The 24,685-nt window shown below is 52.0% G+C and overlaps 2 protein-coding genes across 7 annotated transcripts in view; both read right to left on the reverse strand.

Moving 5' to 3' along the window:
* Positions 1–275: 275 nt before the first annotated feature.
* On the reverse strand, positions 276–6,890 carry ATP6V0E2 (ATPase H+ transporting V0 subunit e2). Its single transcript, XM_006730886.3, has 4 exons — positions 6,684–6,890; positions 5,241–5,288; positions 2,641–2,755; positions 276–1,990 (listed from the first exon to the last, which is right to left on the reverse strand). The coding sequence occupies exons 1-3, from the start codon at positions 6,785–6,787 to the stop codon at positions 2,662–2,664; spliced, it is 246 nt and encodes an 81-aa protein (XP_006730949.3). The 5' UTR covers positions 6,788–6,890; the 3' UTR covers positions 276–1,990; positions 2,641–2,661.
* A 151-nt stretch (positions 6,891–7,041) lies between these two features.
* The window catches only part of ZNF862 (zinc finger protein 862), a 36,567-nt gene continuing 18,923 nt past the window's right edge, over positions 7,042–24,685 (reverse strand). For 5 of the 6 annotated variants that reach the window (XM_081799881.1, XM_031025462.2, XM_081799879.1 and 2 more), the window contains 3 exons: positions 14,725–14,829; positions 11,714–13,828; positions 7,042–10,122 (listed from right to left, as the gene is read on the reverse strand). In XM_081799881.1, coding sequence (XP_081656007.1) covers positions 9,947–10,122; positions 11,714–13,828; positions 14,725–14,829 — 2,396 coding nt within the window. In that variant the 3' untranslated portion in view covers positions 7,042–9,946. The remainder of the gene's footprint in view (positions 10,123–11,713; positions 13,829–14,724; positions 14,830–24,685) is intronic. The other variant, XM_031025463.2, reaches the window with a different exon arrangement.

Raw genomic sequence — 24,685 nt, forward strand, 5'->3', positions numbered from 1 at the left:
ACTGCCCTTTGGATCGATGCAAGCTCCTCAGATGGTGTCCAGGCCCTTGATGGTCTGGTCCCTCGTTTGTCCCAGTGCCTCCTCCATGTGCCTCCCCACCCCTAAACCTCTTAAACTTCCACCCATGAACTACACTCCCTGGCCCTGGAGGGCCAGTCCCTTCTGCTCATTCTGTTCCAGCCCCCTGCAGGAAGCTGGTCACTGACCAGGGGCCGGGGAGCAGGCAGACGGGCGCGCTCAGGTATTTAGGAATGAGGCAGGCCACGCTCTGGAGATCTGGGGGACCTGCTTTATTGCTCAGCCTCAGGAGCCCTGCACTCTGTATCTGGGGTACAGACGAGTGGTGGTTAGAGTTCTGCTTGAACAATCCCATGTCTTCCTTCTGCCAGGACTGCTTCTGGGCAGAACCCGGGACGGCTGTACCTCTCCTTCAGGTCTCAGGAGAATGTCATTTTCAGTGTCCACCATCCAGAGCTGCAGCTCCAAGCCTCCATCCCCGTGCCCCTCTCCTGTGCCCTCCAACCCACCCACTGAGCATGCGGGAATTGGGTGGACAGAGGTCCGGCAGCCAGCAAACTCAGCCTCAGCCAGGACTTGGCCACCACTCATGAGCCACTCGACATGGATCAGGTTTTCAGGACAACCCATACTCAACATCCCCAGGAAAGGAGTCTGAAAGGGGGGTGAGGTGGGATGTCAAAGGGAGGCCCAAATCAAGAGCTCTGAAAGACAGGCCAAGCCCAGAACCAAGAAATCTACGTGGGAAGTATCGCAATTGACCACTGTTCCAAAGATAATGCCCACTAAATGGAATGTGAATCACATAAATACACTCAATAAATATTCAAGATTGGCGTCTTCCCCCAGGGAGGCAATGTGGTGGGGGTGGGAGGACCGGGGGCGGGGGGGAGGTGCATGAGGGCTCAGCCTCAACTCCCCTGGGAGGAGGGCATGGGCGGGGGTCCCAGGTTCCCTCTGGTCTGGTGCCTGCACATTCTGCCTTCCAGGCCTCGTCAGGCCAGGCGCCCCTCTACCCTCACCATCCGAGCGCAGAGCCCAGGCCACTCCGGGGCAGACAGGTCTGGGGCTGGCCTCAGGGGCCAGGATGGGCCCAGAGGGCCACAGCGGCACCCAAACCTCACCCACACCTGTCTCTCTTCATCCTAACTCCAGGCGACCTAGCTGCTGCTACTCGGTCAGGGGAGGGGACTCTGAAATCCACCCCACTGCTGTCAAATGAGGGAATCCAGGCCTGGGGCCGTGCTCAAGATGAGCCTCCAGGCAGCAGGGAGCCCACCCACAGAGGAGGGACCAAGACAGGGGAGGAAGGTGGAACAGCATATTCTAAGGAGATACAGCTTTCTGAGCAAGCCCATTTAAGTGACTATAAAGAATCCTAAACATACTGGCTTCAATCCCGACCCAAATCACTATGTTGCTTTTTGTGTGAATGTTTTTCCATTACTTCGACTTTTTCAGAAATTTCACATCTATATGTGTCCGAAAATTAAAGAATCCCAGGAAAGGCCTTTGTGACACCCCGATCGGGTCTCTCCATCTCACACGGAGGCAGGGATGCTTCCCAGGGCCGCACAGGACAGTGACAGAGCTGGTGGGAACCAGCGGACTCCCCATCCGGGGCTTTCTCCCTGGTCCAGCCCGCCCCAGGCTTTGGGCATCCCGGGCTGGACACCCCTTCTCCCCAGGACAGGCTGCCTCATTTGTAAAAGGCAAGTCCCACCCATGTCAGCTCCTGGCCGGGGTCTACCTGGGAGAGGCAGGGGCAGTTTGAGGGCTGGTATCTTCTGTTCCAGCCTGACTCAGCTGCAGGCTTCCTGAGGCCCAGACTGGATGGAGAAGGCAGGAGCTGCTAGAACCAGGCAGATCCTGGGGGAGGAAGCCATGGAGGGACCCAGATAGAGCTGTGAGGGTGGGGACAAAGGGGTCATCAGGGACAGGACGGCCAAAGTCATCCAGAGAGCTGGGGCACCTGAAAAACACATCACATGAAGGGGTCACCTCCTTGCTGTGGAGACCCCCTCTCACCATCCCTTCTCACACCCTCCCTGGAGAACTTCCTTGTCCCTGTCTCTCCCCTGGCCGCTCAGCTCACTTCAGCTGTCCCTCTGTCCGATTAGTGTCTCACGGCCCTGTGCCCCAGTGCTCCCTCCCTCAGAAGAGATTCTGCATCCCCGGCCACCGCCTCTGCAGCCCCGCAAACCCGCCGCCGTGGCTCGGCCCGACATGCTTCCCCTGAGGACCCTGCTCTTCCCTCAATCCCTGCTGCCGTGCATGGCACCAGGCAGGAAGAAGATTAGGTGCTCTACATCTTTTTATTTTTTCCTTTTTTTGCTAAATAAATGAGTGCCTGAATCTAAACATGAACTCTTGGGGCGCCTGGGTGGCTCAGTCAGCTAAGCATCTGCCTTCCCAGAGTCCTGGGATCGAGTCCCACATCGGGTTCCCTGCTTCTTCTTCTCCCTCTGCCTCTTCCCCACTCCCTGCCCCCCCAGCTTGTGCTCTCTCTCAAATAAAAAATAGGAAAAAATAAAATAAACATGAACTCTCATGACTGCCCTGCCTGGTCTCTTGCTGCACAGCAGTCCCCTTTCCCACCCGCAGGGCCTGGGCCCTCAGTACCTGGGGCCGAAGTGCCAGTGGTCACTCCCACAGGAAGCGCACGTACCAGATGGTCTCGTTCTTCAGCTGCGGCCCGAAAAGGGGGTTCAGCTGAGCCAGGATAGTGATGAGCCAGCTGCCAGGGACAGCACAGTGAGGGTGAGCCAGGTCACAGGAAGAACCCCACCCTCCGCACCCCGCACGCTGCCTCTGGTCACATGGCCAACCCAGCAGGTGGAGGGTCCGTGTGTGGGAGCGAAGGGCCCCTAGCCAGCACACGAGCTTGGCCTGGGAGCTTGTGGGTTCGGGCTTAGGTTTGGTTTGATGTTTTGTCGACTGATAGGACCCGAGCTGGGGCTGGGCTCTGGGATGAGAGAAGTAAGGCAGCTTCCAGAGGTATGCTGAAAGTGACTCCTGGCTGTGCCCTAGTATATCTCTGGTCTAGGCTCCCCCACAGCCTGCACCTGGGAGCAGACAGGACAGGTCAGACGGGAAGCATGTCAGAATCACCTACGTTTAGGAGCAAGAGGAAGGAACCACCTCCTGTGGAAGGCTGACGACCAGAGAGCCCCACTCTGAGGCCTGCTGGGGACAGGACAGGAGCTGGTCAGGCCCGTGAGCTTTCCAGGGACCGTCGGCGGGCTGCACGTCCGGGGGTGGGGGGTCGGGCCCCACTGGCATGACTCTGTGTGCCCACGGTTGCAGGCCCCTGAAGACTCTAGAGGGGCACGGCTTCACATGCCTCACACAGGCCCCAGCGGTGCTCTATCTGGTGTCCTATCAGGAAGGCTCTAGCTGTTTCCCCTGAGTGCCCCCACGGAAGCTGTCAGAAACCACAGCCTGCTTATCATCTGCATGATCCCTGAGCTGATGTTTTGTAAACATGATTTCTAGGCCTAGCATTCTCTTAAGCTGCCCCACCTTGCCGCCTGTGTGCACCTGCTCTGCAGCCAGCCTCCCTTTCCCAGAGGTCCATACGGTGTTTGTAATTACGCACAGCCTGAGCATATGCCTGTTCCCAGCCACCACCCGCTCTGTCCCGGTCTCTGAGCCAGCAAACCCCGGCCCCTCCGCGGCCCTCCCTGGGACCGATGAGGACATTCTCAAGCCCCGAAGGACCAAGAAACAGCATAACAGGCCTTAGAGACGCTCTGTCTGGGGAGAATTCTGAAAAACCGTACACACCCATATATGTAAGCGGACATCTAAGAGTCATCATTATTTTTAACAAGTTTTATTTTTTTGTTGTTAATAGGAGGTAGAAAATATTTAACATTAGATAAAGTGAAAGGAGAGAACTGGCTAACAGGAATAAATAGTTGGTGATCCAATTAGATAAAACAGGTTTTAACTACAAAACGTACCCCAAATCTGAAAGCCCTCATGTAAAAAATTTTTGTTAAGTGCAGGCCTTATGCTATGTATTTTGAAAAATTTGGCAGTCTTGAGAAATATTCCAGTCACTGTTATTTCTCAATTTATTATTCCAGTTACTTTTAAAACAACCCGTTACCTTTTAAAGAATCAGTAGCTCATCACGTCGTTACCTGTCCTATTTTTTTTTTTTTTAATTTTCCTGGATCATCAGTCTTCTTTTTTTTTTTTTTTAAGATTTTTATTTATTTATTTGACAGAGAGAGACAGCGAGAGAGGGAACACAAGCAGGGGGAGCAGGAGAGGGAGAGGGAGAAGCAGGCTTCCCGCAGAGCAGGGAGCCCGATGCGGGGTTCGATCCCAGGACCCTGGGATCATGACCTGAGCTAAAGGCAGACGCCTAACGACTGAGCCACCCAGGCACCCCTTACCTGTCCTATTTTGACTGTTCTGAATTCAGAACACCCCAACTGTGCCAAGCCTACCCCATAAAAAGAGTGTATGAGACCCAGGATGATGGGAAGCCATAGAGGCTTCCAGAGGCTTGACTGATCACTGGAGAGCCTTCCCTAAAAACCAGAACTTGGACTTATTCCCTGGTTTGGCAGGTAGGATGATTTAAACATGGAGCAAGGTGACATGAAAGGACTCGGGGTGGAAGGAGGGGTGTCTTTTTTCATAACGGGGGAGGTGTTATGGTGAATGGCAGTTTTAGGAAGGGAACACCCGGACATTTGGGACCTGGACGCTGACTCCCTCACCCTGCCCAGGTCCTTGGCTCCCTTGCAACTCTTCGATATCCCCAGGGCCCCCTTCCCCAGTTTGAAGACTCCCGCCCATCTGGTGGTTCAAAACCGGCTACATCACAGATACCCAGGGGCATGTATTCAAAATATGAACTCCTAAGTGCAGACTTGAAAACTGTGATTGAGTGGGCCTAGGGCGTGGCCCTGAAAGCTGTGTTTTACAGTCTCCAGGAGAGCCTGATGCCCGGACTGAGCTGGCTCACTGCATTCACTTCACTGCAGCCTATGGACGGGACAAAGCCTGTTCAGGTGGCACATTTGGAAGCAGACCCCAAAGTCCATGATTTCCAGCCCATGGCTTTCTCTGACGTCTCAAACTGCCTTCTCTCCTAGGCTTTAGAGACTCAGCCTTTCAAAAGTGGAATCTGTCACCACCAGGACAGAGGGGAGAGCAGGGCTGGGGAGAAGAGGGAAGATTTTGAGCCTGAGAGCAGTACTTACAAGAGGTAACAGCAGACCGCGGTGGCTACCAGCATGGTGATGATCACTCTGCAATGGAAGAGGCTGTCAGATCAGGATGGGTGGAACCAGCACCCTCCGAAGGCCTGGCCAGGGCCAGAGCTAAAGAGCTCCTGGTGTCGGCCCCTTTCCTGCTGGCCTTCCTGATGCCGCCTGAACACAGGAGGCTGAGTTCTATTCAGGGTGAGAATTGTAAGATGGAAGATAAAAACTCTAAGGGTCACCTTAGGGGGAAGCCCACCTTGTCCACATCCAAGTTGTGTTACGAACTCCCTTCATCTCCCTTCTCCACACCCACTCTTTCCCCATCTTAATGCAGCACCACCACCACCCCCAGGTGCATCTGCAGCAACCCACCATGGAGTGGTGTCTGGAATGCAAACTTCATTGGGCAAGAAGCTGGCAAGAGGCAAGGAGACCGTGAGCCATTTCGAAGGCAGCGTGAGTGGTTATAAAGGGAGCAAGGACTAGCTACCTGTGTCCACCCGAAGAGGACTAGAGACAGAAGCTTAAGATGCAGCAGGAGAGGCTTCAGTTAGACAGAACTCACCAGGGTTTGCAGGAGAGGTGAGACACTAAAATGGTTCACAAAGTGATGCCGTGGGACCCCGGCCCTGCAGATCTTGAAGAACAGAGACCGCGCCCATACATCCAAGCAGCCTCCAGCCAAAGCTAAACCTAATCCAAACCAGGCCCCAGAGGCCCTGGTCTAAAGCACCTGAAAGTCAGTGCCAGAAAAATTACACTTGATCCATTCTTTGAACATTACTAAGCCTCCTGGTCTAGTCCCGTGCTGGGCACTGGGGTCTACAGTGGCGAAGGAGATAATCTTCCACCTAGAGGAACTTGTAATCAAGAGGAGAGAGCACTTCGTAAGAGGATAATATGATGCAGACACTGCTAAATGGTGCAACAGATACAAAACTCTGCTAGGGGCCCTTCAAAAAACAGTAACACCGGCTAAAAATTATTCAATACATAATACGTGCCATGCGCTGTAAGGGTCTTACAAGCATAATCTCGGGTAACCCTCACAGCAGCCTTAAAAGGCAGGTATCAGCCTCATCCACATTTTACCTATGAAGAAAGTGAGGCTTGAAGGGGTAACATTCGCTCAAGGTCACTGCTGGTGAGGGGTGGACAAACCGCATCAGGCGCGGGTCATGGCCTCTAGCTTCACTGGCTGGAGGGGGGAGGGGGGAGGGCCCCTTAACTGCCTCCGGTGTCGGTCGGCTCGCCACCTTTCCAAAGCACCACCGGCTCTGCCCTTTGGCTCCGACCGCCTGCCTGTTCCGAGCTGAACGCGGCCGGTGCAGACACGCAGGAATGCGGCGCCGGGCGCGCCTCGGCCCAGTGCTCCCTGCACCTCCCACCGCCGCCCGAGGAGGGGTCCGCAGGGAGGCCGGGCCCGCCCGCCATCCTTACCCGCGGTTGGGTCCTTTCGGCACGAACCAGGGCCCGGCGATGCCGATGAGGCCCCAGAACGTGGTGAAGATGATGACCGGGAGGGCGAAGGAATGAGCCGTCATGGCCGGGAGCGGGATGCCAGGCTGGGGCGCAGGGCCGAACCGCAGACGCTCGGGCGCGCGGGGTCCCCGCCGCGCAGTGGGCGCCGAGCATGCGCAGCAGGACCGGGCGGCCCAGGGGAGCGCGCACAGTCGCCCCCGCGCAGGCGCGAGCGCGTCACTGCGGCGGGGGCGGGCTTGCCGAGCGGCCCGATTTAGTTAGCTTCGATCAGCTTTTGATAAGCTTTGACCTGCGGGACTTACAGGACAGAGGCATGTGCCGAAATAAACTCTGCTTTATTCAGGTAGCAAAAGGTTGAGAATCAAACATGGTTTTTTAAACCTCATTTGCACCTCTTTGAAACCAGAAGAGGAGAGGACATCCCCTTGCCAATCACCCTGAGTATCCTTGGCTGACAGACACCTGCACGAGGCAATTGGCCAATCTTCACACCATCTTGCCAAATACTTAGCACCCTAGGAACTCCACGTGGCCTTGGGGGAGAAGCAAAGGTCTAGAGTAGGTTACTGTCTGAGATGTCTGGCGAGGACAGGGGGCCGAGGTCGTTCCCTCCCGCCTGGTCTCTATGGCTACTGGAATCAAACCATCGGTTATAATGCCGATTAAAACTCAGAACGTCAGACCCTGTGGGCAGCAGTTATGGGGTGTGGGTAGGGATGGGGGGAGTGCCAGGATCAGAACGTGGAGATGCTATGAAGATTACAGGAAGGAAGGGAGAGTGGAGGCGTAGCTAGGACTCTGGCCAAAGGCTTGCTCCTTCTATTCCCCGTGCCCTTCAGCTTTTGTCCTTGTGAGGCAAAAATAGGACGGCTCACCAACCAGGGTATCTCCAGGCCCTGGATTTGAAGCGCAGCGAGTGTCTTGAAACAAAACAAAGAGCTCGGGTTGGGTAATAGTCTCCGGTAAGGGTGCTCACCACGTGTCAGCCCTGGGTCCTGCACAAAAAGGTGGGTAGTCATCTTGGCCATTAGCTAGCATGCCTGCGCCCCACGAGAAATGTGGATAGTGCAAACCTCTATGATGAACAGCATTTTCAGTCACCCCCTCCAAGGGGCCCAGCCTTCCCAAAAGCTGGCATTGGAGGCTTCCTCAGAACATGGATGTGGAGGCTGGGTGCTTCCCTACCTGGCCTCCACCTCCACGCCGAGAGCAGCACAGGGAATTGTGTGTGTGGAACTCACACACAACACTGCTTGAGGGACTGGCCTCATGCTCTGAGGATTCTTAAAGAATGGGAGAGGCCACGGGGAGGAGGCTTGCCAGAAATTCACCTCAATTTGGAATCTAGGAATAGGGTGGGGCTGACAGTCCCCACTTTGAGGGGTCTTTCTCTCTTCCATCTCACCAATTCACACCCACAACACCTAGCCTCAGGCAGACTCCTGAACTCCCATAGAACCTTCTATGAATGGGGGAGGGAGGCCCGGGCTCCCATCTCCATGGTATGGCCAGAGCTGTAGCTGCAAGGGCCCATGGTATACCTCAGACCCTAGACCATGGGGCTGGGAGAGAGACATTTCCACAGGCTGAATAAAAGGCAGAGAGTGAGAGTGAATTCCTGGCCCACAGCTAAAGAAAACAGGAAGGCGATGGCATTAAGGCTAAGTGCTAAGGGTGGGTGGTGGGAAGGGAGAGTCAGAAACATCAGGAACCAGGGGGACACTGGATCCCAGCACCACCCTAGGACTGGGAGGAGAACAGACTGCTGGCTAAGGGCCAGACAACTTGTACTTGCAGCACAGGGCAGGGCCCCCATGTGTGAGGCCGGGACGCACCACTTCCTGCCTGTCTAAAAGGCAGGGGGCAAACAATCCGTGGTTAGGAAGGCAGGACCTAGGCCCCACATCATCCCCACCAGATAAGCAGCCTAGGAACCTGCCAAAATGAAACTGCCCTGGAGGGGAAAGTGCTTTACTTCCGGGAGGCCGGAGAGATGGGGTGGGGGTCCTCAAGTTTGTGTGGGCCCACAAAGCTCTGGAGGATCCTGTGGACAACGGCCCATCCCTGAGCCCCGATCCTGCGGATCTGATCGGGCAGGTATGGGGTGAGCATATTTAACAAGCACCCCTAGTGATTCCCAGGCTGGGTCCCAGAGCAACTTCGAGAAGAGTGGCACACTTTGGGAGCACCTCTTCCAAAAGTAAGGACGTCGGTAGCAAGGGACAAGGACAAGGGCGGAAGGCAGCTAAGCCCACTCTGTGCCGCCCGAGGTCTGCTTTCAGGGAGCCGGAGACGCTGTCCATCCTGTGGCAGACCAGGAGCCAGCAGGCACTTGAATTCTCTGCTGCCATGTCATGGGGAGGGAAATTGAGGCACAGAAAAGAGGAAGGGATTAATTCTGGTTGAACCTCTGCCTGCAGCAGAGCTGGGCTGGATCACAAGCCTCCCCAGGGCAAGCTTGCACGTGTCCACTCCTCAGGAAGCCAGGCTCACGTCCAACACTGGAGCAGGTCACACAGAAGGGCTGCCACCGGTGAGAAGCAGCAGGCTCCCTCCCGGAAAGCCTTTCCTCCATGGTCCTGGGGCTATAGGAGATGACCTCGAGTGCTTTGTGCAGAGGGTTTTGCTTGCCTCCTCCTAAGGGAGGCCCTGGGAGGAGGTAGAGAAATTCTCTGCTGTGAGTCTCCCGTCTGGAGTTGAGGCTTCCCTGCGTCTGCCATGGAGCCAGGCCAGCTGTCTCCCGAGCCTGGTCACCCTCCGCCCCTCCCCAGGTGCCTGCTCTGGGCCCCTGCGGCCCCCCAACCATCCGCGGGGGCTGGGATGCTCCTTTAAGCCCCTCCCACCAACAGTCTCTCCCACTTCAGAGAAGTCCTCTTGCTCCCAGAACCTGGGGTGAAATCTTTGCTGATAGGATCATTTCCTGAAGCACCTTAAAGATGAATTTGAGATCGGAACCTTTCGGCCTATTTCAGCGCTGTGAGGTCACCGCTGCTTAGAGAAGGGCCTTGGTGAACAGGCTTGTGCTCCTGATTACCCTGCCTCTCTGGGAGGTGGGCTTAACTATCTTGTCACTGCCCCCTTCTGGTGTTTAGAGAGTCCCCCCAAACGAAGATTCTAGGGTAGCCTGGATTCTGCAGAGAGCCTGTCACCATGATTCCAAGGGGCAGGGCAGCAGGGGGTCTCCAAGGCGATCCCTAGGAATCCTGCTCCTACGGGAGCTGTCAGGACAGCTCGGGGGCCTCTTGGCTGGTATGGGGGTACAGGAGTCTGTCGGGAGGGTCCATGATGCAGTCCTTCAGGATCTCCACTGGCTCCCTGTAGGATGGAATGGGTGGCTTCTGGGTCACAGCCTCCTCCATAAAGAGCGCCCCCATCTTCTCCTTCCTGAGCCCTGCTCCTTGTGCGAGAGGAAAGAGAACCCACAATTACACTGAGGGGAAAACAGACTGGATGATGATCCCCTTCCCAAGTCCAACTGCACCCCAAGGTATGTTCGGTGAGGAAGGCATGCAGAACAGTCTGGAGACGGATCAGGGGCTGCTCTGGGCAGGCCGGATCTAGTCTCGCTCTGGTCATCTCTCACCCTCGGGCGCAGGTCTCACCTGGGAACCTTCTATGAATGGGGGAGGGAGGCCCGGGCTCCCGTCTCCACGGTATGGCCAGAGCTCTGCCCTCCAGGGGACACATGGCAATGCCTGGAGACACTTTTGATAGCTACAGCTGGGTGAGTGCTATGGGGACCCAGTGAGTATGTAAGGGGTGCAGGTCAGGGATGCTCAAGATCCTACCACACATAGGCCAGGCCTCACAGTGAGGAATGATCCGACCTTCAGTGTCAACAGTGCTGAGGTTGAGAACCCTGCCTGGGAAAGAGGACCTTATCATATCAAATTGGGTAGTGTCCTCTATTTGCTTCAGATGTACCAGCCCCACTGCCCCGATGAGAACACACCTGAGAGTGTCTTTCTCCTTCACCCCCACAGGGCTGGATGTAGGGAGCAGCTCACGCAGCAAACGTGTGGGTGAAGGATGCACTGCCTGGCTCCCCACCTCGGCCCTCCCAGTCTCTTCTCTCCACTTCGACCCCGGGCCCCTCCCCTTGCTCAGCAACCGGATAGGGGCCACTCTGCTTCCTGTGGAGCCTCTGTCAACCCTGAGACCCAGTCCACTGCTGACCACAGACTGGGCGGTAACCCACGAGAGCACAAGTGCTGGAAGGAGACCAGCAATAAGAAGGTGTCAAGGAAGAAGCTTCACTGCTGTCACTGGGAAGTAAAACATGAACAGCCTGGAGAAACTCTTTGGTTTTCATTTCAGTGACTACTTGAAAAGAGGAAAATGTCTTGCCTAAGACTCAGTAACTCACCTGCCATGTAACAGAACTTCCCCTCCAGCCCGGTCCCCACTCCAGCCCTCCAGCCTAGTGCTCCGAGGGAACTGTGAGGTGCCTCGGCACCCGGCATGCCCCAACCATCTCCTTCACCTAGCACCTTCTTCACGGCACCTCTGACCTGCACTGACTTCTTCCCTCCCGAAAGAGTCTACCCAGCCCCTCCGAGAATGTGCTGTCACTGCCCTAGCTTGTCCGGTGCTCTGGTTACTTCCTGTAGTGGGTGGACCTTTCCAGAATGCCACTGGCATCACGGGCCAGATGCTGTGCCCTCTTCCGAAGAAAAACCAAGGCACAATGACGTGAACTAGCCCGAGGTCACACACTAGTTAGCAGAGCCAGAATTTGGGCCTGGGGAGGACTGGCTCTGAAAACTCGTGCTCTAGCGCTACGCCCCTGCCTGCAGTGTGTGTGCGTCCCGCTTGCCTCACTGGGTCCGAAGCTCTTGGAGGGTACGTGTCACATCCCGAGCACCCACTGGGGACACCTGAGACCAAGCCTCTGGTGATGGCGGCCATTGCCAGGCCCTCCCAGACGTCAAGGCCAGCATGGGATCGGGAAGGTAAGACTGCCCGGGGACTCGGTCACGTGCACTTACGTGCCGGGGCGCGGGCCGGCGCTTGGGCACATGCGCAGACGTGGCTGAACCGCCGGCCCGAGGAGGTCAGGTACCAGTGCTGGATGGCAGGCTGGGGGTCGTACTCCGTGACTGCCACGCCGTTCACCGCTGTCATCATGAGCATGTTGATCACCTCGTTGGAGAGCTTGGTCCTCTCCTCAGTCCTGATCCGGCTCATGGCACTGAAGCCCCGCTCACAGCAGGAGGCGGAGACGGGCACGCACACCACCACCGCCACGAGCCTGCTCAGCAGCGGGAAGCGGTAGTGCTGGGCCAGCGTGTTCTTACACAGCATGGAGAACGGGAGGTTCCTGCCCATGGCTTTCAGGCCCAGCCACTCCTCCAGGAGTGCCTCCTCGCTGTATCCTGCAGGGAGCGAGAGCTCAAAGTATCTGGCCAGGGCAAGAATATCGTCGTTCCCAAAACTGGCCAGTTCCATCCCACTTGGCCAGGCGGTGGTGTCGAACACCTCCATGTTCTTGAGCTGTGGGGGCCGGGCCGTGTCAAACCTCTGCTGGAGGTACTCGATCCCAGTCAGGATCATCTTTTCCCGGTCCGCCTGGAAGCGCTGTTCCGCCATCTCCATTCTGTCCAGGAAGATGCCGTGGAGCCGCCCATCCCGGAAGCCGGCGTTGAACTCTTCCTCTTTGGGCCCCGCCTGGTGACGGAGGGTCTCCAGGGCTACGTAGGCCCGTCCCAGCGTGGAGTTCACCTCCGTAATCAGCACGATCTCCTTCTGGCACACCTCAGACAGAGGCCTGTAGATGCTCAGGAAGTCCAAAAGGAAGTGGCAGAACTTGACGAAATGGAAGCTCTTCATCAGCTTCAGCATGCCTTTGGCCCTGTGCCCAGTCTGGCCCCCAGCCTCCGCCACGCCCTGGAGGTGCCGGGCCAGGGCAGGCCAGCTCACGATGAGCGCGTTCAGCGTGCGCCTCTTGCTGGCCACCCACCTGACGGCGCTCAGGTCCTTGAGGCGGGTGATCTCCTGCTCCAGGGGAGCTGCGCCTTCCTGCAGCTCATTCAGCCTTTTGTTTGAGGACTGGTAAAACTTGAAGACCGTTCGAATGTGCCGGTCACACTTCTTCACCAGATCGATGCCCCCACATGCGTCTACCACAGCCAGGTGCAGCCGGTGGGCAACACAGTGGACGGGCAGCAGCTGGGGGATGACCTCTTGGAACTTTTCCACGAGGCCTCCTCTGCAGCTCAGCGTGGTGGAGCCGTCGGTTCCCAGGCCCACCACCCAACCGGGCTTCCGGAAGGGGATGTCCAGTTCATCCAGGGCAGAGATGATAGTCTCAAAGTAGCCATCCACCGTCTCACTGTAGAGAGGGGCCAAGGTGATGTAGGACTCTTTCACATCTATCCCCTTAAAGTAGCGGACGTAAATCCCCACACAGGACTGGTCCGAGGCGTCTGTGGAGCTGTCCAGCAACACGCTCACGCAAGGGGAGTTCCGGACGTCCTCGAGGATCTCCTTCTTCAGGGTCTCAGAGATGTACTTGATGAACTGAGTGCATGCGGTGCGATTTCGGTACTTGCCCAAAATCATGGTCCCGGTACTTTGGAGGAGTTCCAGGATCTTCTCAAAGTCATTCAGAGGCCTCGAGTGGTACGCAATGGAGTAGGCGGCGTTGAAGAAGTGCTCCATGTTCGCCATCAGGTCGCTGGAGATCTCTGGGACCAGGGCAGCCGGGGGGGCGTCTTCCTTGATTTCAACAGTGTTGACACAGAGCTTGTGTGCTTTGCTGACCTCATGGTATTTTAAAGTCTCCACTTTAAAAGGCCCCGTGTAACCTCGGACTAACCGGGACGATTTGTCGTGGAGATTCGGTCTTTCTTTGCAAGCTGAGCAGAAGAGCTTGGTCTCCTTTGGGTCAATTACTAACCATGGGAACTGCCCAAACCATGACCTCTGAATGGAACGGGGTCTGTAAGCCCTCTTGATTTTCCTAGGGCCATCTACTTCGACTTCACAAAGGCTGGAATTGCAGTAGGAGCTACAGGTCTCCACAGAAGTTGCTGGAAGCACTGCAGATTCTACAGCCAAGGCTTGTGTGTCTGCCTCTCTTATGGCCACCATCTTCTTCTTCCCTTTGGAGCACATAAAAATGAGCTTGGTTTTGCTGCCTAGAACTCTGCAGTCTCCCATCAGTTAAGACATCCCAGTTTACTGAGTATCCCATAGGAAAAGCAGAGTTGACTGCGATCCACCTTTCTAGAGATCATTACTGACTTCTCTTTAAACCCTTTCCCTTTATTATCTATGCAAGTTAGCTTGCTCCCAAAGAGATGTGTGCTAATCCTTGTGGGCTCTTTAGCCAGCCTCCCGGTCTCTAGCCACACAGCTACGCTGCGATCATGGGACATCAGCCGCTAATAAGCTTAATCAGCCACCTTGGCTATAGATGCTATTGGATAAACAGGTGACTTTAATCCTCTTTCGAGGCAGCACAAAGAAATGAGGTTAAACATCTGCAAGTCTTCCTATGAGCCTTAGAAAGAAGGGAGGTCGAGCAGTCTACACGGTAGCTATGAGCCAGTAAGCCCCTGGCTGAGATACACAGAACAGCCAGCTTGCACAGACCAGTGGTGCTGCCGCTGGAAACTGGAGGAGGAGGGAAGAAGGGCGGCTCACAGGCCCTCGGGTCACACAGCTCCTCACAACCAGGGCCTCCCGCATGCCCCCCGTCAGCTCCGCCACGGGTCCCGTTAGCACTTCTGCTCATCAAAGGGCCTCCTTTGTCCCATACTGTCCCTGTTTCCCTATTTGAGCTTGGTTTTGAGCTGCCGCTAGCCGCGGGGCAGGTGCCTATTTGACACTCGGAGGGCAGAGTTAGTTTCTTACTCCTCTTTGTCCAGCAGAGCCTGACACAAGGCCTGGTGCGCAACAGGAGCAGGACGGGGCAGCTGAACGGACACCGGATGACTTGCCATGGCCACACGGGCCCCAGGATGTGCCCTTCAGAACTCGGTGGGGCAAGACTCACCTGGAGGACGACCTTTCCCCCACTTCGGCCCATTTGGGTCCTTGATCCAGGGTGCAGCTCGACGTTCCAGTTTTGAGATCAAGTCTGGTTTGGCAGCAGCAGGCCCTAGTGCGGGGACAGAGAGTCAAACTGAGGTCACTGCTATGGAATCAAGTCAGGTAGCCTGCCCGAAGCTATTTGTGGAAACTGAAATGTTCAGTTCAGCCTCTGAGTCTATCTCTTAATAAAGTCTACTCAGGGCCACGATGAAAACATTCCCATCTTGTGTGCCAATCTATTCCTAAAACCCAAGAGGCAGTCAGAGTCAGGTGCACCCCTCAGCCAGGATAAATCACGCCCTTAGCTCCGTGGGCCAGCCACGGGAGCCAGGGCTCAGCTGAGCGTGTCTGGAGGGAGGTGGCCGTGGTGGGGGACACAGGGTGCAGTAGGAGGAGAGGGCAGGGATGATGAAGAGGGCCACACGAGACAGGGGAGACCGCCACTGGCCAGCACTCTGCTGTGCCCGTGGTCCCAGAGCCACCACAGCTAGCCGCGGGGCAGGTGCCTTACTGCATGGGTTGTTTCCAGGGGCACTTGAGAGGCCCCGTAAAGATGTCCACCACCTGCCGTGAAACCTGGAATCCGACTAGAAGAGATTCGTGCCTTTGGGTTAAGCACTGACCTTTATTTAAGATATGAATATTCTCAGGGGTATGAAAAGAAATTGCCTTCTTGATTTAAAAAGAAAGTCCATTAATATCTACTTACATGCCTTGGTATGTGTGTGAATGTGTGCATAAACTTTCTGTGGAGGGACACAGGAACAGCTTCTCAGGCCATAGTCATTATTGTCGCCCTGCATCTCTTGGATCACTTGAATATATGTATATATTTATATTTGTTATATGTGTGTGTGCATCCATATATTTACTACTAATAAAAATATAATTAAATACATTGTTGAAGTGTGGTAGACTGAACACACACCCTTTTTAAAACATCTCTAAGATGAGGACAAAGGAGTAACAGTAATAATAATAATACAAAGAAACGTTAATACACTTTTGGAAGAAGGAAAGGAGATAAAAGAGCAGAACAAACAGAGCTGAACAGCAAATGCTGACAAAGGGGGCAGCAAGGAGAAAGAAGTGCGTTTGACTGCAGAATCCCCCAAAGACCCCGGGACTGGAGGCGCCAGGAGCGGCGGAAGGTGGCGGGTAAGGAACAGGTGGGAAGGGTGGGCGCCTAGTCTGCAGAGACCACTCCAGCCCGGGGCCTCCCACCCATTCCAGGAAACTGGAGAACGCCGCCACCCTCACCCACCCTCACCCGAGGAGGAGAATGGAGATTTAGTTCTCGGAAAAACTGAACTGAAAGGTTCCAGACCCGGGGAGGGTGGGGATACTGGAAGAAGAAGGAGAAGGGCTGCAGTGATGAAGAGTCTGTGTTCTGAAAGGTGCGCTACTCAGCTCCAAGGACACAGGCTGGGCTGCTGGGGCGAGTCTTCTTTGGAGAAACAGAATTGCCCCTCCCCATCCCTTCCTGTCCCAGAGGCCCACGGGACACTGACCTCTGCAGCTCTTCAGTGAGACCAGCAGAGAAAGCTTGACAAGCCCCAGCCACCGCGCAGGGCTGCCTGCCAGGTTTCTCAAGGCTTTACTCTTAAACCTGAATGAACCACAGGATATTTATTTAAGACAAGCCTCTAACATGAAACCAGTAGGAAAAGGGATCGGAGAAACTACAGAAACTGCAGGGAACAAAGCAGAACTTAAAAAAACCATTACTCATGTTCCCAGAGAGAAAAGTCGTGAGAGTCATCTGCAAAAGGAGCAACAGGGACTTTGAGATTAAATATAAGAGAGAAGAGGGGTGCCTGGGTAGCTCAATCGGTTAGGTTTCTGACTCTTTGTTTTGGCTCAGGTTGTGATCTCGGGGTCATGGGATCGAGTCCCCTGTGGGGCTCGGCGCTCAGCACAGAGTCTGCTGAAGGTTATTTCCCTCTCCCTCTTCCTCTGCTCCTCCCCCAGCATGCACAATAAATAAATAAAATCTTTTTAAAAAATATGATAGAAATTAAAACATTCAACAGACTTGTTAGAAAATAAACTTGCGAAAATCTCCAAGAAAGTAGAACAAAAAAGAAGCAGAAAATAGAAGAATAAAAAAATAAAATAGAACCAGAGGCTCAAGTTAGGAAGTCCAATATCTAACTAATAGGACTTTCTTGAAGAAAGAAAATAGAAAATCGATAGGAAGAAATTGTACATTTCCCAAAACTGGAAAACGTGAGTTTTCGCCTGGAAGGGAACGGTGTCCAGACACCCAGGACAAGAAGTGAAAAATCACTGATATTATTAAACACTTTGGAACACTGGACTAGATCTTAAAACCTTTCAGAGTAGAAAAAATGGGCTGTGTTCAAAGATTTAGTTATAAAAAGGCATTTAGACGTCTCCTCAGCACCAGTAATACCTAAAGGCAATGCTTTCAAAATACTGAGGAAAACTCTTTCCAACCTAGAATTCTATGCCCAACCAAGCTTCCGATTCTAAGGACAGAGTAAGGCATGTTCTCCCATGTGCCCTTTCTTGGGAAGTTACTGGAAGATGAGCTCCAACGAAATGAAGATATAAACCTGGAAGAAGAGATAGAGCCAGGGAATGGGAGTGGGAAAAAGGAAAGTGTGAGACCACTAAATAACAGCCTAAATAACAGCCAGTTTAGACAGAGCAGGAGGATGGAAGACCTGATAATGGACGTCCCCAGAAAAAGAGTGAAATTGATCTGTCACAGGATGCCTGATCACGGGGAAAAGACTCTTCAGAGGTGGGTGCCTGGGTGGCTCAGTCGTTAAGCGTCTGCCTTCAGCTCAGGTCATGATCCCGGGGTCCTGGGATCGAGCCCCACATCAGGCTCCCTGCTCCGCTGGGAGTCTGCTTCTCCCTCTCCCACTCCCCCTGCTTGTGTTCCGTCTCTCGCTGTGTCTCTCTCTGTCAAATAAATAAAATCTTTGAAAAAAAAAAAAAACTTTTCAGAGGAGTTTTATAATTCCCCGGGAGAGTTAGAGAAGAATCATTGAGAGGACAGAAAACTAGCAAAATAAGAAAATATTTCAATTCCAGGGGGGAAATATCCTACAACAAAGGAAAATCATCATAATATGCCACTTTGATCAGAAATAAGTAATACATAATCATAATTAGGTAAACAATTTACATTGAATTAATCAAGAAAGTGTGATGTACTTGTTCTTAGAGGCTGGAGGGACGGAATAGGGGCCCGGGGTGATGGAAGAGGGCTGGATCTTCATCTTCCATGGTAGGAATCAAGAGAGAATATCCATGTAAAATCAACAAATCAGGAATAGCAATAAACATATGCAACAGGATATTAAAGTGTGAGTCTGCCTGCCTGTTTGGCTCAAGGTCCAAAAAGATAGGAGCCAACTGTCCCCCATCCCAAAGCTAGACCACCGAGGCCTGACTTGAAAAGGAGGGTGGCCGAAACACGGGGCTGTGACCCTAGCCCTCGACAAAAAGGAGTCACAGTGCTGGAAGTGAAGAGGTCAGGAAGCTGGATATTAGAGATGTTTCTGCAAAGAGATGTCAAGTGTACTGTGAGCCCCCCACACTACCATGGGGAGCGGTGCTGTGGGCTGCTTTCCCCTGACCTTAAGCCTAATGACATGCTGACCTTTATCCCTTGGGATATGGGGCTCCTCATGAATCCAGGCCTGCAGAAGACTAAAGGCAGAATCTGACAGATGGGCTCCTTTGTGGTGGCCATGTCGAGAACAGCCTACATTCCCAGGGTCTGTTGGAGCGAAGGATATGTTTTCCGTGGTCCAGACATGGCCCCCGAGGGAAAGAGAAGCCTGGAGCCACTTTGAGGGACTCTGCCCCTGACTGTTGGCAGCCCAGGAATGAGCCCACATGGGGCTGACTGCCAAAGCAGACGGTCACCGGTGTAGAGGGGACTGTGGCAAGTGATGGCAGGGGTGCAGAGAACCCACAAACTCACCCAGAGAATCAGCTTGCCACGATCCCAGCCACAGATGGATGCCAGGTCAAACCCCTGTCGTACCTCTCCTCTCCACTCACCCACCATTGTTCCCACCCAGGACACAGCAGAAGTCGTGGAACTAGCTGGGGGGAGGAGGAGGAGGAGAACCCCCTCCTTCCTACCACGACATTCCAGATTCCACACTGGGCCAGGCTGAGGTAGGAGAGGTGAGAAACTTTAGCTTTAGCTGAAGTCCGGATTTTTGACTACTACACAAAAACTACACTTTTGTTTCCTAATTTAGGGGGAGGGTGTACATTTTTGTGGCATTTAAAACTTATTAAAAAGTTTCAATAATAATACAAAGAACTCCAATCATTTACATTTTGTCCCATTTGCTGTATCATGCTCATTCGTTCATGTGCCCTCCCTCTCCTCCCTTTGTCTCTTCTATGTATGTGTATGAATAATATATAAATAATACAGATGCAGTATTTTTCTGAACCATTGAGAGGAAAATGTTTTCATACCCTCTTTATCCCTAAATACTTCTGCATGTATCACTCAAGGAAAAGGACATTCTCAGGGAGCCTAGATGGCTCAGTTATTTGGGTGTCTGACTTCGGCTCAGGTCATGATCTCCAGGTCCTAGGATCGAGCTCCATGTCCGGTTCCCAGCTCAGCAGGGAGCCTGCTTCTCCCTCTCCCTCTGCTGCTCCCCCTGCATGTGCCCTCTCTCTCTCTCTCAAATGAACAAAAAATAAATATGAAAGAAAAGAAAAAGAAAAAAAGACATCCTCTCCTGGGGTAGGCAGAATTCTAACATGAGCTCCCATGACCCCAGCCCCTCCTCATCCCTGCTCCTTGCAGTCTGGGTAGAACCTGTGACCTGACGCCACACCCATGATTATGTGACATTACGTGGCAAAAGAGAGGCTATCTGGGTGACTTCATCTGACCACATCAGCCCTTTAAAAGCAGAGCCAGTCGGATCTTCAAAGCGCCAGCAGGATTCGACACACAGCTGCTGGCCGGAGGATGGAGGCCGTGTGGAGGGGACATGAGAGCAGCCTGTAGGAGCTGAGAATGATGCCTGGTGGGAAGCCAGCAAGCAAACGGGGACCTCAGTCCTACAACCGAAAGGAACTGAATTCTGCCAATGACTTGAATGCAGTTGGCAGTGATTCTTCCCAGAGCCTCCTGGTAAGAGGCCAGTCTGATGGACACCCTGACTTTGGCCACATGAGACCCTAAGCAGAGAACCCAGCTGAGCCCATCTGGACTTCTGACCTCTAGAACTGCAAGATAAGAAATAAGTTAAAAATTTAGCCACTGGATTTGTGATAATATTGTGTGGCAACTGATTTCACCTGCTAAAGAGAAACCAGAATGGAGGCCACAGTTTGAATAGAGCCCTAGACCAGACACTCATAAACGCGCCATCAAATCTTAAACTGCCCTCATTTCGCCTACATGGGATGCTGGCTTTAAACAAAACTTAAGCTTTCTTCATGACAGTGTGACCTTAGTAGAGTTCCAAGCCAATCGGTTATGAGCAAGAAAACTTACACAGGGCTACTACCCTAAGAAGAATCTAAATTTCTAGTAACCAATCACAGTTAAAAAAAAAACAAAAACAAAAAACCCGAAGTACTCCCTCCTTCATATTTTATAAACTGAGCTTTAAATGCCGAGAGCCAAGCTCTTAACCACCTTGGGTTTGAAGTCTCCCTGTTCATGAACAGCTCCTTTCTTGCTCAATATGGTATTCGTATCAAGTAAAGCTCCCTGAATTTTCTTTTGACAACCCAAAGGGTGAGGAAAAAAAGCTGCACAGAGCTGATCCAAACAAGTAGTGATGGGAAAGAATAAAGCTGTTTTTTTTTTATTCTTATGTTAATTCCCATACATTACATCATTAGTTCTAGATGAAGTGTTCCATGATTCATTGTTTGTGCATAACACCCAGTGCTCCATGCAGAACGTGCCCTCCTCAGTACCCACCACCAGGCTAACCCATCCTCCCACCCAAGAATAAAGCTGTTTTCCGAGTGCATCCTATGAGGTTCGCTCTTTTGAAAATAATGTCTGTGCGTATTTCTTAGAAATCATGAGGCACATTACTAGAGGATGCAGCTAAGAGCCCCTGGAGAGGAGGACCCAGCAACAGAGAAGGCTGGGACAGGGTACTGTCATTTTTGGTTTAAGTATGGTTAGAACTACGTAGATAAAAAAAGTAATTATGAAGAAATATCTGTAAACAACTGGAAACACACAGGAGGTTGAATATCCTCAAATCTGTGCACCTCATTTATATCTTCCTTGGGGATCGGCCACCTCTGCCTGCCCCGCCACCACCACACTGGCCCCAGGAATTGTGCACCCCAACTGGACTTCCTGGAAGCTGTGGCTAAAATGTTGCCCAAAACCTTTTCTTTTTGTCCCCTTCAGAACGAGTGAGGCAGAGGGAAATTTCAAACAGATTTTTCTAAGTCTTAGTAATGGAAAAATGGCGAAGGGGACCGAACTGTAGCGAGTGTATGCACGCGCGCGCACACACACACGCATTCCATAAAGTCCATAAAAATGGTTTGGCTTACAAACACAGACTTCTAACCCTTCCACCCCAAGGCTGGCAGGCCATACCCGTGAATCACTGGGAGACAGCTGGCGCCCTGCCTTGGTTCTCTCCCAGCTCCTGCAGTGCCCCCACTTGGGGCCATCACATCCAGCCCACCACGCAGCAGTGGCCTCCTACACAGCATCTGAACTCCTGCTCATCTCTCACTGAGGGCCCGCCCACTCAGTTTTGGCTTCTGCCTAGAGGCGTGACTTCTGGCCCCAGCTCTGTGACGTCTAGCTATAGTTGATGACCTCACCTGTAGAAAAGGCACTGCCCACCTGAAGCGCACGACCTGCCACTTAGCACGTAATGACACTTTTACTAATAAAAACAAGGGATTCCACCAAGTCCCTCTACTGGCATGTCTACTTTCGTTACTGACAAATATTAGTTTCTTAACAATGGAATCTAATTGAGTTTTCTTTCTGGGGGAAAGCAAGAGACGTCATCAAATATGACCAAAGTCTGGGGCGCCTGGGTGGCTCAGTTGGTTAAGCGGCTGCCTTCGGCTCAGGTCATGATCCTGGAGCCCCGGGATTGAGTCCCGCATCAGGCTCCCTGCTCGGCAGGGAGTCTGCTTCTCCCTCTGACCCTCCTCTCTCTCATTCTCTCTCTCTCAAATAAATAAATAAAATCTTTAAAAAAAAAAAATATGACCAAAGTCTGAAACCAGAATTTAAAGTATGGAAAGAGGGGCATCTGGGTGGCTCAGTCGGTTAAGCGTCTGCCTTCAGCTCAGGTCATAATCCCAGAATCCTGGGATCAAGTCCCGCATCGGGCTCCCTGCTCAGCAGGGAGCCTGCTTCTCCCTCTGCCCCTCACCCTGCTTGTGCTCTCTCTCTCACTCTCTCTCTGTCTCTCTCTCTCTCAAATAAATAAATTATTAAAAAAATAAAGTACAGAAATAAAATAGTCAGAAACTCTGTAGAATGATAAATAGCTCTAAATAAACAAGTCTACGTAAGAAAAGGCTGAAATAGGAAAGTGTTAAAAACATCCTGCTCTAAATTCTGCTGCTTTCCAGTTCTCTGTTGCTCCTAAGAGACTAATGATTAGAGACTATGAGGCCAGAGCAGTTGACCCTGGGCAGCCGAGCTTGTCCATCTCCTTTGAGTGTGAGCCCAGGTTCTCCCATCACCTGTCCTTCTGTCCCTCCACAGGGGAGTGGGAAGGTGAAAGCATTATGAGGAGAGCTGCCAAAGATGGCTGGACACGGAGAAGAATACTTCATGAGGTCTCTCAGCCCTGCGCTGAAGTTCTAGACTTAGAAACAAACCCCTCTTTCCAGAGGGGTTTGTAGTGAGCAAGAATCAGAGCAAAGGTGTGCCATGAATGGGAGAGACTGACTCTGGAAGTCCCTTTAACAGTTCTTGGAAGCTGGGTGCTCTCATTGGCTTATACACTACTTCTCTTGGATCTACTGGATTCTCAGGGAGCCCTCCGTGGCCTTTTGCTTTGAGTGCTGTGTTCCCTTTTTACCAGAGGGCAGCACTGCATAAACTCCTGTTTCCCCCATGGCATGTTCTGTTGGATTGCATTTACTGGTGAACGAAGGACAGGTCACACACTGGGCAGAAGTCACCATTCAAGGCTAGGGTGGGCTTCCAGTTGCCTTAACAGAAGTACTCAAGTCTCTTGGGTAGTGAGCTAGAATGCCTATGGGGGAAGTGGGGTTCCTGTTTTCATTTGAAAACTTAATGATTAAGAGAACCTTTAAAAACTGATTTCACATAAGTTTTTGGTGCCCATAAAAAATGCGGCTGCAGTTGTTGACTACTTTCCTAGGTGGATGAGACTCTTACTATTGTAACTTAACGGTGTTCCTTTACCCCCTAGCTGAGGCCATCCTTCCCCAGAGGGATGGCTTTGGGATCAGAAGATAGGACTCTGGCTTCTGTGTAGTGTAAATGTACACACCTGCTTCAAGCAACTTTAATGTTTTTGATTGGTTTGTATCTCATAGCTCAGTAGCTGATAACAAAGTTAAAAGTTCTGTGCAAAAAAAAAAAAGAAAAGTGTTAAAAACAAAACACACACCTCTTTTTTCCTCCATAAACAAAGTGACTGTCCTCTACATGTTCAGTCCTATTGATAAGACAGCCGATGAAGCCAAGGAGGGTGTGACAGGTGAGTGGACCTCCCCTGGAAACACTCCATCTGTTCAAAAGCTTCGGTCCATGCAATTTAACTGCCAAACATCTGACAGAAATTAATACTAAGTCTGACCACATCAAATTGAAACTGTCTTTTTAAGAACAGGTAAAACAATTATAAAATCTAAAAGAACAAATCTACTAGTTGTAAACCCTAACAAGAGCAATGGAAGAATTAGCTGGGTTTCCTCAAAGGATCTGAGCAACAGGAAATCAACAGCACGATGACCAGCAGACCCTGATGTCCCACCACCTAAGCTGAGCTGAGCTGCAGCAACGTGAACTGATCACTGGGGGCAGCCAGTCCCCTTTCTCCAGCCAGTTCTCGTGGAGGGAGGGAGCTAACAGCGACCTGCACAGAAGGTCTGAAAGAGCCGGGAAAACTAGCAACCTCCTGCAAGGGGGACTGGGGATGGGAGTGAAGACTTTTAGAAAATTCTTACACTGAAGTCTTAAATAATCTCGTCTTATACCTGGTGTATAATAATAATAATAATAATAATAATAATATTATATTAACAACATGATTAGCACAAATCTTGAAACAGAAAGAGATGGAGTCCGGTTGGCAGTAAACATCCACAAGCAGGAAGTGTAAGGAGTGTAAGGCACACACAATGCACAGAATAGAAAGAATTTCAGTTTCTCTGTTTTCCAGCTAGATGGCTGGGATTCCCTGGTCTGTTTTCTCATCTGAAAAGACTACTACCACCTGCCTGAGAGGTTTGGTTTAAGGATTAGAGAGGATATATATATGAGACTCAACACAGGACCTGCACACAGTAGATACTCAGTGACCAGCAGAAGCCGCTGTTATGATTTCCAGACATAAGAATAAAATAAAGACACAGAAGCTTCCTGAAACACCCAGTATAAGCAGATCACACACAGTATTTTAAGACAAAATATAAGAAACATTAAAAATGGATGGGAGATTTTGTTCAAAGGCCAAAAGAACTTTTCTTGGCTGTGAAAATTATGATGGAATTTTCTTTTTCAAAATTTAAGTTCACTCCAAGGAGAAGTCCTATTTGTAAAAATAATAATAATAATAATTGAAAGATAGCACCAAATACTATTTGATTCTCAACTCTTAAAGTGGTTGTCACAGGAGGATGCAATGTGGGAGAAAAAACACTCACCAAAGCAAAATAGCACCTGCACTGTATTTCAACACTGTTTTATATCCCAGCGATCAGCT

Source organism: Leptonychotes weddellii, chromosome 12 (genome assembly GCF_054177405.1).
Source record: "Leptonychotes weddellii isolate Sample4059 chromosome 12, ASM5417740v2, whole genome shotgun sequence".
Classification (NCBI taxonomy): Eukaryota; Metazoa; Chordata; class Mammalia; order Carnivora; family Phocidae; genus Leptonychotes; species Leptonychotes weddellii.

Bases quoted from the DNA above. Each gene is read 5' to 3' on its own strand.
- ATP6V0E2 (XM_006730886.3), bottom strand. From the start codon at position 6,787: ATGACGGCTCATTCCTTCGCCCTCCCGGTCATCATCTTCACCACGTTC. The intron at 5,289-6,683 runs GTAAGGATGGCG...CTTCCATTGCAG, and splicing joins CCGAAAGGACCCAACCGCGG to AGTGATCATCACCATGCTGG. The intron at 2,756-5,240 runs GTAAGTACTGCT...TGTCCCTGGCAG, and splicing joins GCGGTCTGCTGTTACCTCTT to CTGGCTCATCACTATCCTGG.